This window comes from Pseudorasbora parva, chromosome 11 (genome assembly GCF_024679245.1).
Source record: "Pseudorasbora parva isolate DD20220531a chromosome 11, ASM2467924v1, whole genome shotgun sequence".
Lineage (NCBI taxonomy): Eukaryota > Metazoa > Chordata > Actinopteri > Cypriniformes > Gobionidae > Pseudorasbora > Pseudorasbora parva.
The window spans coordinates 14,944,947-14,962,571 of record NC_090182.1 but is presented as its reverse complement, the minus strand read 5'-3'; the positions used below and the strand labels follow the sequence as shown (position 1 = coordinate 14,962,571).

Here is a 17,625-nt window from a genome sequence, read left to right as displayed (position 1 = left end):
AAAGCCTTTCCTATAACAGAAATTTCCATAATTGACAAAATCGACAACTGTGGCATTGCGAATGGTTTTATATAGTGACTCCACCCTTATCGTTTAATCGGGTAGTTAAATGAATTATAAAATGGGCCCTCATTTTCACAGATTAGCCTTAAACTAGTCCCAGGTTAAAATGCATGTTTAAGCTGTTTTAACTGAAAGCAACTTGTACTGACATATCTTAAAATATCAAGTCTTAAGATGCACAACAGTAAGTTGTTTTTTTGTTTTTTTAAATAAAAGACATGTTTATAAAAGCTACTTAAATGTCCTAATTGAACTAAGGCCTAATCCTGGCTTAGTCTGAACCCTGTCTGTGGAACCAGTCCTTAAAATCTGTCCTCATTTATTCCAATTGAAATCTGGGGAATCTTTCTCCTAAACTTTGTGGCACAGATTTCCAGCTTTGAAAAATATTGACCTTCCTTCCTTAACAGGCCATTTTATAAAGTTAAAAAACTTCTAATTGGGTAACACCTGTTCCTTTCATTATCCTGTCTCCTTGATATTATTCAGGAAAATGAGATATGCATTGTTTCAACTTCACATGTAGGAAATGCAGTCCATTCCTCCCACAGATTTGACAATGGGTGGGGTGTCATTTTCACAAATGATATCAAGTGCACAGGGCCAGAGGAAATACCCCTCCTTCATTCATTTGGAATTTTTCCTGGTTTCTCACCTAAACTAGTTCTAATTGAAAACGCTTAAAGGGTTAGTTCACCCAAAAATGAAAATGATTTCATTAATTACTCACCCTCATGTTGTTGGACACCCGTAAGACCTTCGTTCATCTTTGGAACACAAATGAAGATATTTTTGTTGAAAGCTGGTGGCTGAGAAAGGCTTCAGAAAGGCCTCCATTGGCATTCAGTACATTTCCACTGACCCACTCACAAGAGCCATTAAAGGCACTAAAGACGTTGTTACAAAGTCCATCTCACTACAGTGGCTGTACAATAATTTTACGAAGCGACGAGAATTAGTTTTTGTGCGCAAAAAAAAATCAAAATAATGACTTTATCCTCCAAGTTATTGTCTCTGACGTAAACTCACCTGGAACTCACGCAATAGCGGCGCTCCTTCTCTTCCGGGTCATGTATTTGCTATGATTCGAACGGCGGCATCATATTCTCGCGCATGCATCGAGTTCACGTCAATAATTTGGTGGATTAAATAGTTATTTAGATTTTTGTGCGCACAATAACTATTTTCGTCGCATTATAAAATTATTGTACAGCCACTGTAGTGAGATGGACTTTGTAACGACGTTTTTAATGCCTTTAATGGGTCTTGTGAGTGGGTCAGTGGAAATGTACTTAATGCCAATGGAGGCCTTTCTGAAGCCTTTCTCAGCCACCAACTTTCAACAAAAATATCTTCATTTGTGTTCCGAAGATGAACGAAGGTCTTACAGGTGTCCAACGACATGAGGGTGAGTAATTAATGAAATAATTTTCATTTTTGGGTGAACTAACCCTTTAATGAGATGTATGATGTAGTAGGGTATCTGGATGTCATTTATAGGACATTCTTTATTTTTATGAATGTATAATAGTTAATGTTGACTCATAGTTTGCATCTTGTATGTTTCAGGAAGTCGCAGTTGAAAGGAAGATCGACGACTGCTTGGATCCTGGCAGCAGCAGAGGTTCATCCAGTGGCCTTTAATTTCTATGACACAACTAGAGGTTAAGACATTAAGCCCTGTCTGGATATGCCATATACTTGCCCGAGGAGTCTCTTTGGACCTAATCTGAATAAAAAGCAAAATAAACAATGTGTCTGCTCTGATGGTGGGTTAGAGATCATATCACTTGGCTCAAGCTACCCAAAGAGATTTGATCAGTATTGCGAGGATAAAAAACGAAAACTACAGAAACCATCTGTTTAGAATACAAACATATGGACTGAGCACAGCCTTGCTTGAAAGTTAAGCGGTTACAATAGCTTCAGTCAGAACGTTTGGACGACCTTTCAGCTGAATGTGTTTTTTCATGTGCTAATGAAACGACAGGAAAGCACCAAGCGCTGCCCTTCATCTTGACATTGTTGAAAAGTTTTAAAAGCAGGGGCTACGCGTGCCTTTAAAGAAACAGTCTGTCTTGGAGGAATTGCGATAAACTCAAGGGACATGTTTTGGTGACTGACTCAAAAAAGAAAGACAAATATCTGGATGAGAGATCGAAAACAGACGCAAATAGAACAGCTGATAGTCTTCCAGCCTTTGCCGCATTTGCGAAAGAGCATTTCCAAGTTGTGAAATTTTCTTGGCTCTTTTCCATGGGAACGGGTCCAGGGTGGATTGAGAAGTACCTCCAGGGAGGTCTTGTTAAAGTTTGAATAATATTGTGTGGATTCTGAAAGTAAAAGTGCATTTCTCAGCTCATCTTTGGGCAGTAGCGGGTCTACTCCGAAGGATTACCGTGAAGAAAACGTCCAGCAAAATGTAGAGCTTTAGTTTGACTTTGATCCTGCGTTTGATCCTTGTTTCTTTACAATTCGGGAAGCATAAAAGTTCCAGGGATCCCAAAAACCACCTCATACAAGCCAAACTTACACCCCAGCTGAGAAAAAGAAAGCTTTTGTCACACCCAGGCTAAGTGAAAGAAGAGCATCTCTTACACGAGGAAAAGCGACGCAGCCGGAATGGAGTGCAAGCATGAGCCTGCAAGAAGAGGGGACAGCTGGGGTGGGCCTACCACTACAACATCCTCCACCCTCGTCAAAACTGGAGCACAGACGTCCCTGGAGAGGCACGGTACTAACATCTTGGAAAAAGATAACCACTGCGGGGTCAAAGCAAAGCCAGGCTTGATATCTTGCCAGATGGAGCGGAAAACAAGTAAATATTTTCTTCTTGTTCACAACTCTGAATCTAAAGAACAGGATATATTACAGTATACCTGAATCAATTCAGTATATTAAGCAAGGAATATTGTACAACAAAATAGACAGCAGGAGATCAAAACTCAAACGTGGCTGCTTACTAAACAAATAAATGAATGCACATGAAATATCGAGTGTAAAATATTATATTGTGATTTGTGAGTTGATGAAAAGCTAATAACAAAGGAAATCAACTAAATGATAGCAATTAATAAAAAACACAATTTTATATCATTTACCTGAATATCATATGACCATAACCACTATCAGAGATCCATGAACACAAAATGTGTTGTACAATTTTTGAAATATTACCTGTGAATCTAAAGGGGACTTCAAGTAAATATTTTTGGGAATCACTATTATATGATAATTTAAAAAATTATAATTTAGTGTTGGGATTAATCAGAATCAAGTATTCCAAAGATTCATGTAATCAAATTGAAATAAAGGAGTCAAGAAAAAGTTGAACGGATTTACAGGCCTTACATTTCTGAGAGATATAAACATTATCAGACAAATGCAAAATGCTGCTATCCTCTAACTGTTTAGACATCAGCTCTTACTGAACCCTCAATGACACATTTGTTTCCTCACAGCCACAGATGAGCCGTACAGTAATAGCTCTTCAGTTCATACCCACTTACCATAATGCTCAAGCTGTGGGTAGTATTATCTGGAAAGAATGCATAATAAGGTTTGCAGATGACCAGACACCCTCTGTAAGCGGCAGTTCACACCAGTGACTGCGACAGAGGGGTTTTACAGCTCCTCTGACGAGAATTCAGACCCAAAACCAAAACCAGTCCAAAACCATTTTTGCAGAATTCAAGAGGTTGCTCTAACGTTGTTACAGCTTTGGAGTGTGTAAAATGGCGAGAGGGGAGGAAGTGGAGAGGCTGAGATGGAACAGCTAATTCCGTCACTTTATATTGGTTTCATACTGTTCCTAGGAAGAGACGCTGAAGTAAACGTCAGCATTTTCTCTCTCTTTTTCTTTCCTTTTTGCTCTCTCTCTCCTTGTATGGGACGGATGTCTCCACACAGCATCATGATTTGATGAGATGCAGAATGTTATGCTTGTTGTTTTTGCATCTCCAGATGCTGATATAGCACGAAATTGGAAAATGATACAGTGTGGTTCAAAAGTCTGAGAGCACATAAGGTTTCTTTTTTTCTCCAGAAAGTTTTAGGATTAGTCAAATTAAAAATAATTCTACACTACTTCTAGGTCATTATTAATCAAATTAGCAATTGTGTGAGATTGAACATGTGAACTGTACATCAGAGTGGAGATGTTCTTCCATTAAAGCACTAGATGGTTGGAACACATGATCATCAGGTTTCACACATGAGTTCATGCATTTTGTATTAAATTAGAAAAATAAAAAAACAGAAGCATTTCCAATAGTGGTCTTGGACTTTTGACGAATGCATTAATTTCCCTGTTCTTAACTTTTTCGTTTTTGATTTAGATTGTGGTTGCATGGTTACTGGTAACACTTGAGTATGGGGCATATTCGCTATTAACTGCAACTTTTGCCTCAATAAATTCCTAATTTACTGATTATTAATAGTTAGTAAGATAGTGTTTGTAGCATTTATGTTTAGGTATTGGGTGGGAGTAAAGGATGTAGAATAAGGCATTAATATGTGCTTTATCAGTACTAGTAAACAACCAATATCCTAATATGCATGCTAATACGCAACTTTAAAAGCTAGTACTTGCTCTTGCAGAATATCCAAAATAATATTTTTTAAAAAAATGAATAGATCTCTTATCCCTTTTGTGCTCCCTCTTATTAATTTTTTCAACTTATTTTTTATTATCCAAGTTCACATGGTGTACATAAAATTTTGTTTTAACACAGGAAACACATTTTTTATTCAACAAAACAGAACAAAACAAAACCAGTGATATACAAAGAACAATAACATTGGATGGGATCCTAATATACAAAAGGATTCAAAGTAATAAAGATTTTTACCATGCTAAGTATTTACCAGACTGTCTATTGAAGCCAGATATAGGACTTCTATGCCCAAATGCATTACCCTCCTTCCATTAAATGGGTCCATATTTCCATTACCTGACTCATTTGGAGTGTCTTTTCCATCACATCATTTACTTATTTTTTTATTATTCACATTTTGCAGCTTCTTCATGAGACATGTAAACTTGTAGTGTTCTCGATCAGAACTGATCTGTATACTTTTCTGTGAACATACCCCTAAAAAGGGCTGGGTGGAGTCTGTTTCAAATCTGTAAGATATATCAATATATTTTCATAATCTATATATTGGATATGGCAATAGATAAGGCAGGGATGACCTCAAAACCCAGAAGAGTAATTTTCACTGGTTCACTTGAGAGGTTTATAATGGTTTTTTTCCATTTATGAGTAAAATAAAGCCTGTGAGAAACATAACTTGACAATACTTAGACGTTTTGCTTTAAAGTTTAAACTTCACACACACACATCCCAAACTTTTTATTTATTTATCTAGGCCTATTGACATATTGATATACAGTAGTTTGATATTACGAGATGAGAGCATCTGAAAATAGCAGATGACAGAGCCTTAAGCGAGTCTCCCCTAAACTTCACAAAATTCAGTGCATGCGTATCAAACAAGTGGAGTGCAACTGAATGGGAGTGCAATAATTCTGACTAAAATATACATTTAGCTAAAATATTTGTTGTTGGACATTAAACAGAGAGACGTATACCGTATATCACCATTCAGTAAGGTCTATATTCAGGGCTATATTGTCCAGCCCTAGCCCAACATGAGAGTGAGGTAGAAGAGTAAGAAATGGTCTCCTACAGGTTTTCTGAACATTAAGGTTTAATTGCATATTTTTTTTTTTAAAGTTCTTAAAGCTACACCTTCGCCTTTCACGTTTTAACACTCGATGGCACTGTGTCGAATGTGAAGAGGGGGATTGCCATGCTAATCTTGGACTAAATCAGCCACCGTAGGAGTTAAAACGAAATCAGAATTGAAAGGAACAGAAACTAATATACACTGGATGGTCACATACCTTTTCACCGCTAGATGGGGGGAAAATATCACACAGTGTAGCTTTAAACAGTTCAAATCTCATTACTCCACCCTTGCTCACTTTTCCCAGAGAAAAGTGTTATTTTATCCCATTCTTCAACTGGACAATTACTTCCAACTAGGGAATCTGACCTTTGATATGCAACCCGAGGTCGGGCAGGTCCCAAAATCCTCTAGCTGTGAGGGAGTTTCCCTCATCTGTCTGAACTGAGAGCCCACATATCACCGGCAGCTCAGTGCCAAGGAACATTCTTTCTTTCCTTCCATTCCTACCACTACTTTTTAGGCTAGAGGAAGTTCCTGTCTTTTCCTTCATGTTAATGATAACTTAAGCATGAGTGCTATGAGTCAGGTAGGATGGTTTAGCTAAGCAAGCAAACCTCTGCGGTCTAAACTGAACTCCACCCTTGAGGCTCAGGTGTCCATCCACCCAAGCGAGCGTATTCACAGAACGGCTCTCTCCCCTGAAACCCAATCCTCTGAAAGAGCTGACATATTGATTCTATGCATGACACTGATGAAATGTGGCCAGCTTGGAACAGAATGTGCAAACTTACAGATTCTGTACATGATTATTTGGGTGCATCCAAGGCCATAGCCATAACTTGTAACTTGTTCGGTGCAAAACTTGTTCGGTGCTCACGCCTCTTTGAAGGAATGCTTTTAAATCACTGCATTCCTGAAACCTAAAGGGTTAGTTCATTATTTACTAACGCCAATGTTTTTGAAACCCACGTGATTTTCTTTCTTCTGTAGAACACAAATGGATATATTTGGAAATTAGTCAGTGACTGACAGCCTCAGTCACCATTCACTTTCATTGCATATTTTTCCATTCAATAAAAGTGAATGGCGACTGAGGCTGTCATTCTGCTTTCATTGCATATTTTTCCATTCAATAAAAGTGAATGGCGACTGAGGCTGTCATTCTGCTTCTGCTTTGGTTTTCCACAGAAGAAATAAATGGGTTTCATGGTCATGAGGGTTTGGAACAACATAAGGGTGAGTAAATGATGACACAATTTTCATTTTTAAGTGAACTATGCCTTTAAATAGGAAAAGGCTGGCACCCACACACACACACTTTTGGGTTAGTGAACAAAACACAATGCAGTCCCTTAAAAACCCATTACATTCAGGCAGGAGTAAACTGAAACTTTGAAATATGTGTTTAGGACAAGAGTATTTTTTATAGAAGTCGGGTTGGGGCCAGTTTAAAAGGTTTTAATGATTCTTTAAATAATACAACCTACAAAACCCCAGCTAGAATATTTTTTTTTTCTAATTGAACTTTTGGCTCAAAACCTCAGTTTCTGACGAGCTCTCCCGCGTGACACCTAGCCCCACTCTCCAGGTCTTTTCGGTATCCTGTCTCTTCACTGTTGAATTTGGAGAGTACAAAACCAAAAAAACAGAGGGAGAAAAGTCAGCCAGGAACGTCACACAGCATAGCCATCCTTAAAAAAGCAAAAGGGAAGCGCAAACCTCGTCCAGTGCCCCAGCCTGCCCGCCTCGATGCGCATTTGGAGCTCGCGAGAGATCATCACTCTCAACGACACGAAATCCGACCCAGGCTCGCGCTGTTAAAGGGGGAGTGGAGGAAACACATGAAGTTAAATTAGAAGAGCTTGCGGAGCAGCAACAAAAGAGACTGTATTCAGAGTTAATTGAGGTAAGAGAAGTTTAGTGTGACCCGATATATTTACTGAAGTTTAAAAAATGTATTTGCGTAAAAAAGCAGCTTAGGCATGTGGCATGGGCTGAAGTCTTGACAAATAAGTTCTGAGGTTTGATTACATAGATCGTTCAAATTATACGATCTTCTTAATTAAAGATCTGATCCATTTAATTAGTGACAGGAGAGCAGTATTTTGCAAGGAATCGATGCTGTTTAAAAAAACCTGATTATTGGTTGCATTGGGTTTTCTTTAGACACAGATAGACACAGTTTATACAAGTGTTTAAACGAATAGAACACTTATTTTGAAGTTAAAGTGACAATATATGTCAGGCATGGTGTATTTTAACAGTTTGGTTGTACATTTATTTTGTAATCTAACATGTGTTTCATGTGGCAACATCTAAATTAACTGGTTTAATTGAGGCAAAACACATTTTTAACTATTATTATTATTATTATTATTATTATTATTATTATGTATTACATTTGTATTGTTATTTAAAAAGTAGAAAGCCGTCAGTGAATCACAGTAACTCATAACTTAGTAAATTAACTAATTTTGGTCTGGCTCTGTAACAGGAACATTTATTTATTTTAAACTGAAAACTGGGCATCGGGTACATTTTATAATTTGTTTAAATAAATTGTTCTTGAAAGTGCTTGGGTTGACTGGGGGATACATCCAAATGAAAAGAAAAGAGAAAAGTTACATGTATGTTTATTGCTGAATATTGGATTTTGCTCCAGGATTTTAAATAGTGAATTATTTTAAATGCCATAAATATGAATATCTGCAAAGAATCAAAGTGAAAAGCTTTTTATCACAGTTTTAGAGGTTGTGTTGCATGGCCTGATGAAATTAGGAGGAGTTTTTGTTTTGTTTTTTGTTGGTGGAATGAAAGGCAGATGCGCATTATTCATGCTCTATTATAATTTTATTTCATGTGCTATGAAAGCTCCTTTGAGTCTGGCAAACTTGCACATAAAAAATGTAGAACTTTACAACCTTTTTAAAACTCGGATTGTGGCTCGGGCAAGAAAATAAGACCTACCTGCTTAGATGGAGAAAAAAGTTTGCAAACGTCGTTTGCAAGTTTTGCTGCCAAGTCTAAGGTTGAGGATAAAAGCCGAAAACCACCTCAAGGGGAAACCTTGCGTAGTTAATTATTCAAAGGTCTATTAGAGAAACAGATTGTGTTTATGTTGCACAGGTTAACCACTCTTATATTAAGTGAGTGAAGCTGTTTCTGCCAATGATGTAATTGTTAACAGTCTGTTTCTCAGGATGTGATGTTCGGGATAAGATGTTGTGGGTTTGTTGAGGGTTTGGGTTTTAAAAGTTCTGCTCCTTCCCTTAGGGCACTCATTCTTTTGTAGGCAGGATCTTCAAGTATACTTGTTTTATTTACTGAAACTTTGATGCTATAGTATATCACTGCAGGTCAAAGTTCAAACATTTAAATGTAGACTTTGTCTTGTAAGTGATGACGGAAAGGCATGAACCTGTCAGGATGTTAACATTTAAACCGATGTCTCCTGTGCCTTAGACAGATTTCACAAGGCATGCTGCAGTCTCAAGCGGGGAATTTTCTCGGCAGTTGCGGAATGCTAAGGGAGGGACTAGAGCCCATGGTGAAGGAAATACTTTCTGCAGCTAGGAATGAGGCTTTTTAGCCCAGTCAATAAACCTTTGCTATTTTCAACAAATAGATGACTGTTTTAACATCCATCTTTGCCAAACTATGGGTAGAACTGCAAATATCAGCATTACAATTTATTTACAGGAGGTTCTGAGAATTATAAATGTGTGAAACCGTTATGCGGTCTACAAAAGTTTGCCTGCAGGCATCGTGAATCACAGCAAACTGTGAAAATAATCATTTTGAACAAAAATACGTTAACTTTATATGTCAGCATTTCTTTTATAAGTCAAATATGATTCATCTTTTTAAGAGGGTGACTCATGGAAACTAGAATTACTTAAAAGACATAGGCCTATAATACTCTTGACTTTTAAGATAATTATACTCCCATTTGAGCACATTGCTACTAAAATTGAAACTTATACAGCGCCACATGATTGTGACAGGAATGGTGAGATCATGAAATAAAATATAAAGTAGGTTACTATTTGCCAAAACCTGTCCAATTGCTCCCTATAATAAAACAGGACTGCGGTTATTATATGCGTCACCCTTTGTTTTTTAGGCTGAAACAATTAAGTGCATTTTAAAATAGCACTTCCCTCATAAGACTTGGTGGTATGTGCTAAAACTTACATTTAAGTTGAGCAACATTTTGCTTGTCTTTGAGAAATGAAAGGCTGAACGTGAACGTGTGTGAAAATGTGAACGTATTATACAATTGTATTTTTCTCTTGAGTTGATTGTTTGTTTGTTTTTTATTCCACCATTATAGACCTCAGCAGAAGTGCCAGTTTGTCAGAGAAGGAGCTGAAGGAGGCACGTACCAAGAGTCAGATTATTGCTGCTCAGCTCCAGGCCAATTCCAACTCTAAAGGCGTACAACTTTTCAACCGTCGCCGACAGAGAGTGAATGCTTTCACACTTGTGAGTGTCGGAGGGGGAGTGGAGGCATCTGAGAATGTAATTGATCCATCTTCTGAAAGTCCACAGACATGGGACAAACAGCACTCAACTGAGGATCAGCACAAAGAGTTGAATCACAGGAACCTCAAGACACGTCTAACGTGGTCAGCTGGCAGAATCCGCAGTACTGAGTGCGGCATGGAAGATGCTAGCAAGGTTACGCGGGAGGATGAGCTAGAAGAAAGTGTCCAAGAAAGACACTTTCTACCCGTCAATGAGAAGGATGAAGAGCTCTCAGAAGACCTCACAGAGGATGTGAAGGATGAGGTTACTCTTAGAAGTGACAGTACCCTTGTTGTTATGGACAGAACTGGTCAGGATGAAGCTGAAGCCAATGGAGTGCACAATAAAGAAATCGCGAATGGATACAGTATGCAGTGCAATGGAAAAGCAGCCAAGACGGTGACTAAACAGCCCGCCATCATAAACAGAACCGCTCGGCCATTTTTCTCCCCGACAACAGTAGGATCCTCAGAAGTCATGGACATCCCTCCAGCCCCATCCCATGACTCCACAACACACTTTGAACCACAACCTTCAACTTACCGAACGCACACAAGACCAGTTTTCTCTCCACCACCACCTCCACCTTCATATCCAACTCCTCCTCTCCCTAGTTACTCCAGCCCTCCTCCACCTGATGCATCCCATGCTCCTTCACCCCAACCTTCTTCCTACTACATCCGCCCATCTGCTCCCAGGCCTAAATTTGTCCCTGAACACTTGAGTGAGAAGAGATCCACAATGGCCATCAGAACGGGCATCCTCGATGAGGGCCGGGCTCGTCGGGCAACCCGTAAGTCGATGTTCACATTTCAGGAGAAGCCAAAAGTGGCTCCGAATCCCGAACTCCTGTCCTTGGTGCAGGGTGCAGATGAAAAGAAGAAACCGAAACCCCAGCCAGATGCAGCGCAGGAGGAGGAGCTGCTGGCTCTCGGGGCCGAAGCCTCAAACTTCCTGGCCAAAGATGAGGACGTTCACGGGGAAGCTTTGGTGCCAGAGTGGGCCTCGAGTTTAAAAAGCTCCAGGACGCGTGCCAGGACGGAGCACAAGCCTGAGCACAAGCCTGAGCAAACCCTGACCAATGCTTCAGGAAAAGGAGCTGAACTGTTTGCCAAACGCCAGTCGAGAATGGAAAGGTACGTCCATGACAACAAGGAGCTGAGATCTCCCTCTCCTACCATGTCCTTGCCTCCTTCGTGGGTCTATCCATCCAACATGCCCGGTCGAGTAAAGGCAATAGTGAACACCTCCAATATAAGTGCGCAAATTTCAAAGACACTTCAAGTACAGCAGGCCACTCAGAAAAAGACTGTCAATGCCAAAACACCCACTCCGGCTCCACCACCAGAGATACCCTTGGAGAACGGTTGCACTAAAATCGAGATGGAGTTGTCCAGACATCAGCCATACCAGCTCAACTCATCCCTCTTCATCTTCAACCCAATGAAAGATCCCTACAGCACTCTTCCCAGAGCTGCTCCAGCTCCTAAACCTGTCATGACAGCCCACTCCTTCTCCAGACAATCATCCCTTCCAACAAGCCCATTGCCATCACCGTACAGCCCGTCAGCCGCCTATCGGTCAACCCATTGCTTTTCGCCTCCCATGACGCCTCTTAGTCCCATCACAGCAGGCAGCGTCAGTTCCCCAGTGTCTCATGTAGCTCCAGAACGTGTGGCTTCACCTCGCTCTGGTGTCCAAGCTCCACGTCCTACGTTCTCCGCAAAAAAAGCTGGCATAAACCCACAGGTGTGGAAACCATCTTCATTCTTTTAAAACTTTCCATTTCTGCTATTCTTTGCTTTTAAATTCTCTTCAGACCAAAGAATATTGAAAGGGAAGTAAAAGGGACATCGAACTGACTGTCCACTTAGAAGTAACAAGGGAGCATTACGGTACAAAAATAGCTCTACAGGAAACACTAAATCTAGCACAGTTGGTTTAATCAGTTTGTTTCTTGTTTATTTTTGAGTTTTGCATGCGGAAGCAATAAATGTCAGGTCTTACACTTATTAAAACAGATTTAAATGGTAATTCATGAACTGGCCAGCAGAGGGAAAGTGAAATTGAAACTTACTTGTTTTGTTTTTTTAATCAAAGACGTTGTAATTTAATGCAGCTGTGTGTTTCGGAACTAGAGTTCAGTTTTGTGCTCATGCCATATATATTTTAGGCACAAAACCAGTGTGTCTTTTTTCCAAAGCTTGCCTCCAAGTTTTCAGGTTGGAGTTGGCACTGTCTTATAAAGCACTTTAGCAGATGGCTTCTTGCCTTTTATGATCTACAATATATAATTTAATATGACTAGGAAGATACGAGGGCCCCTGTACTTCATAGTACGGCACCTGTACTGTACTCTTTCTTAATTAGTTCTGTATGCTTCTCTTTGATTTATAGGTGTAGTTTACAGCTTGCATGCTGCGTGACAGTATGTGCTTAATTTAGTGTACATACAGTTTTACACCATAGACCTCTGATTCAACAAAGCCATAATTGAGTTTAATGAAGTCACTTTATTGCTACACACATAATGTGGAATATATTTTTATGCTGGTTGTTTTCAGACAGTCTGTTTTCCTTCTGGCTTAATCTCTTTCAAATGATTTTATCTATTCTGTTTCATTAAAACAATGAAACACTCTATTTCTGATCTGTCTGGTTTTCATACTATATTATCTTCTTCTGTTGACTAATCTGTTGTATTTCCTGTGTGGATTTCTTGTTCTATTTTCAGCATCCCCTATAATCAGTTGTTTCAGTTTTTGATAGTGTCTATCCCTCTCTTCAGTAATGAGAATCCCAGGCCAGCTTTCCCACACAGAGAGTTGTTTTATCTATACACTTGCAACAACAAAAAAAAGATTTGTGTATCAGAGCCACCCGCTGCATGGTGCTCTGACCCGAAATTAAATTAGAAACTTTTTTTAACGCTGACTGAATATGTATGTGCCCTGCACATTCCTGGCCTGCCCCTAAAAATGCACATCTGAGCCGAAACAAGCCCCTGTGGGCTTGAGCTTTAGGCTAACGGCCTGACCTCTGGCCTCCCTCATGCTTGGAAAAACACATTTGCTGGAGGTGAAAACATACCCAGCAGCCTCAACACTGCAAATGCATACCTCAGTAAAGGTTAGTGGTCTTGGCAGCATGTATGCAAGCGATCTGAAGATGGCATGATATCCTGGTGTGCTGGGAAACTACTCAGACATTAGACAAGAATAAACAGCTCGATGTAATCATAGGGTGCATGAGAAGGCCTGATATCGATAACATCACATCTAGAGTTGCATGCAGTGCAGCAGGAGGTGTGTTATATGTGTTTCAATGCCGTGTTTACAGGATGATCTTACCTTTACGTGGGCACGGTACCTGGCATGAACTTAGAAAGCTTAGGCTTTTTGAAAAAGTAGTGTTGTGAAATCGTTGGACCCAGAATTGCTTTGCTGGTGTAGTATCTCAAGCTTGATGATATCTTTATTTCTGTGTTCTAACATGCCTTACTATCTACATTTATAACAAACGTTGCCCATACGAAATGAATCAATAAATGATTAATGATTAAATATGCAGGGCTCAATAGTGAGGGATTGTATGCTGGCCCAGGCTAGTTGACTGAGCTGTCACATGTCGCATTAGATCAGAGCTATATATATAAATATATTTGATCATGTACCCTTTTTAACGCATTCCACAATTTGTGCATTATTTTCTGTGACATTTGGTTGCGAATTATGCTTGTAGACTTTTTAACCTTGTCAGCTAATTATCTAACATGCTGTCCAGTATTATCTGCCAACTAAAAGTGTGATTTTTATTGGACTTTCCTGTATAATAATGTTTAGCTACTATATATCTGGCTAGCAAATTTTTTGTTGTAAAGATTTTTATTTATTTATTTAGATGTTTAAAAAATAAGAATTTTTGTTTAATATTATTAAAAATGTATGTTTATTATTTTTTGTTTTAAATTTATATTAAATAAAATGCAAAAATAAAAATATTAACTTACATCATACGCCTTAAATTAAATGTATAAATGTAGATATAAAATGATCATTATGATGTCATTATAAATTACAGTTTGTTGGAAAAGCAAGTAGAAATTTGAACAATGGAAAGCAGAAAAATCCTTATTCTTGAGCCCTTTTATTATCAATGTTCAATGTTTGTGAGTGTATTTAACAATACAAGCCCCAAAAATCAAAGTGTTGACTTACCACTAAAACTATTCTTTTCTAATCTTCTATCAGATTAAGGAGGAGACCCCGGCACCAGTCACTAGCCCTGGCTCCACCACCCCAACCTCCAGGACGCCCAACCTCACTCGACGCTTCACAAGCCCTGAGGTGCTTTCCAGTGCCGTCTGGTCCCCCAGCAGCCCTCTAATGACCTCTACATCATCCAGCACCATCTACAAGCCCACACCGATCTCCCCCTCGCCCCTCCCCATCCATAAGCCCGTTGTGACATGCCCTTCCCCGCGCCCCATCCACAAACCCATTGCTACCACTCCATCTCCAGGAACCATCTTCAAGCCGACCGCCACATCTCCCGTGTCTCCACCCTGGGAAACCAGGTGCCAGTCCCCAGCTGCCATCCAGGACAACAAAGCCAACCACCGCATTCTGGCCAAAAACATCATCAATGCAGCCAAGCGAAAAAACAGTCCGTCTCCCAGGGGGCCGAGCGGGCGCAGTCTGCCCATATCCCCTGTGAACGGCGGGATCGTGCCTTATGAACACAAGCCCGCCAGTCCCTTTCAACCACGGATGCTGGGGGCTCAGTCGCCCACCCTTACCAGTCCGTCGCCCACCCGCATGATCCACTCTCCGGTGCGTTTGTACAACACTCGCTCGCTAACCGACTCCGATGCCTCGGTCGAGTCTGAGGATTCAGGTCTGCGCTCTCCCGGAGTACGCAGCTACAACACCTGCCCCCGTGGCTGGTCCGGCGGTCTGCAGGTGAAGAGGGGAGGCCTGCCTGAAGATCTGTAGGAAGCACTTAAGGATGATTTATATTTCAACCTGATTTTATTGTTGACCAAAGTGTCCCTTAAATATTGAATGTAAAAATAGAGCATTGTGGATTTGCAGTACATCACATACAGTTACTATGTTGACTGCATGATGGAATCTTTACAAGATAAGAAATACACTATCGTTCAAATGGTTTAAAAAAAAAATAGTTATACTTTTATTCAGCAAGGATGCATTAAAATGATCAAAAGTGACAGTAATGTATTTTACATAGTTACAAAAATAATGCTGTTCTTTTGAACATTTTGTTCATCAGAGAATCCTGGGGAAAATAACGTATTGTGGTTTACACAAAAATATTAGGCAGTACAACTGTTTCATTGATACAAAATAAGAATGTTTCTTGAGAAACAAATGTTGCTGAAAATTCAGCATTGCCATACAATGAATATATTGAATTGTATAATGTATTAAAATAGAAAACAGTTATTTTTAATTGTAATAATATTTCACAATATTGCTGTTTTAATGCATATGAGCAGCATTTGTGAGTATAAGAGATCATTTAAAAAACAAAACAAATGGTTACCAACCCACTGCAAAAAATATGCTTTTCTTACTTAGTTTTTTTGTCTTGTTTCTAGTCAAAATATCAAAACATTCTTACATTAAGAAACATTTACTAGACAAGTAAAAATGACAAGTCTTATTTTGGGGAGAAAAAAAAATATTGTTTTCTATTTGCATTTTGATTATTTTGCTTACCCCATTGGCAGATTATATAGCTTATTTTAAGCAAAAACTCTCTTCATTTTGAGTTTTTATTTTATTTCATTTTTTTTAACTTTTGCTTGTCTAGTAAATACTTTTTGTTTTAAGAATTTGTAAATGCTTGGACTAGAAACAAGACAAAAAATACTAAGTAAGAAAAGCATTTTTTTGCAGTGCAAACTTTTGAATGGTAGTGTAGATCATCCAAAATAAAAATTCTGTCAACATTTACTCACCCCACACGATAACATAAACCAAAATGCAACCTAAGGAAGTGTTCAACACAACATTCACATAATGAAAGTAAATGAGAGCGATGCTGGAATATGACTTTTGTTAAGTCTTCTGAAGCCATCTGTCATTCCAGCATCTGTGCACATTCACTTTCATCTTCTTGTTTGTTTTATAGAAGACAGAACGATTTGATCAAAATCATATGATTTTGGGGTGCATAAATGAGGGCTAAATTTTCAGTAAAGTCACACATCTTGGTCTCATGCAGCAGTCTGTAATCAAATGAAGGCATTACATGGACTCAGAAAGGTGTACTAAAGAACTTTGTTGCTTATTACCAAAGATAAAAAGTAATGTGCAAGACTTTTCAAAGCAGTATTAGTTATTAATCTCACTTTTTTTATCTGCATAAATATAAAAGGGATTGACCCTTTTGCTTTTTGTACAGTATGTTTTGACAATGTGTGAGAGTATTGGAATGTGACACTATTTTGTAGGTCCGACTCAAGTCAAACTTGGAAGGAACTGACTGCTTATTGCTGATTGTGTCAGTTTAGATGTAAAGGCAGAACGACACAGCAAGGTTTTTATGGTATAAGAGAGAAGCTAGGAAATTCAGTACATTACGTATACTATAAATGGAAGATGCTAGTGATTTGAAATCCAGTGCGGTTTCCATATTAGTTTAGTGCTGACATACATGACAGAAACAAAACAGGTGGTCTGATGCACAGACAGAAGGTGAAAATATAAAGCATCGGGAGGTCTGTACAGTGTGATTTCACATGAAATGTAGGAATAACATGAGTGAACTGGTTCATTAATGCACCTTGCTTCGTTATATTTCAGCTTCACAAGGGGGCAAAACAGGAGAAGAGAGAATTCTTGCTGAGGTTAACTGGCAGTATATACAGTACAAGTTAATGTTCATATCATTTCAGTATATCACATAGAAGGGACTGAAGTATTTCTGGCTTTAGGGTGCTGAGCACTATGCTGGTACAGTAAGGAGAGCTTTTTTACACACAAGTATATTTCATGGGTCACTTGTAAGGTTTATCATATATTTAAACACCTCTGTAGACTGTCTAAAGCATACATTACACTTGACTGGTATATTTCTGTGTAGTAAAAGGTAATTCACACTATACAAAAAGTTTGTCTTTCTGAAATTACATATTGAAATCTGTCTGAGCTGAATTCTAGCACTCACATAAGGATTAAGTCTCAAGGGTCATGCATGCCAAGCCTGCACTCAAATACTGGATCACCGCACATGAGAAAACGATTATCTGTGTTGGTGCATCAGCAGATTTTTTGAGTATTTGCATACGGAGAATTTTGATTGACAGGGACATCA

At 39.0% G+C, this 17,625-nt stretch overlaps 1 protein-coding gene across 3 annotated transcripts in view; it reads left to right on the top strand.

The window, feature by feature from the left end:
* Positions 1 to 15,980, top strand: part of LOC137092751 (synaptopodin) — a 53,189-nt gene extending 37,209 nt beyond the window's left edge. For all 3 annotated transcript variants that reach the window (XM_067457176.1, XM_067457177.1, XM_067457178.1), the window contains 3 exons: positions 1,633 to 2,881; positions 10,091 to 12,033; positions 14,535 to 15,980. In XM_067457176.1, the coding sequence (XP_067313277.1) occupies positions 2,686 to 2,881; positions 10,091 to 12,033; positions 14,535 to 15,278 (2,883 nt within the window). In that variant the 5' untranslated portion in view covers positions 1,633 to 2,685 and the 3' untranslated portion in view covers positions 15,279 to 15,980. The remainder of the gene's footprint in view (positions 1 to 1,632; positions 2,882 to 10,090; positions 12,034 to 14,534) is intronic.
* The last annotated feature ends 1,645 nt before the right edge of the window (positions 15,981 to 17,625 follow it).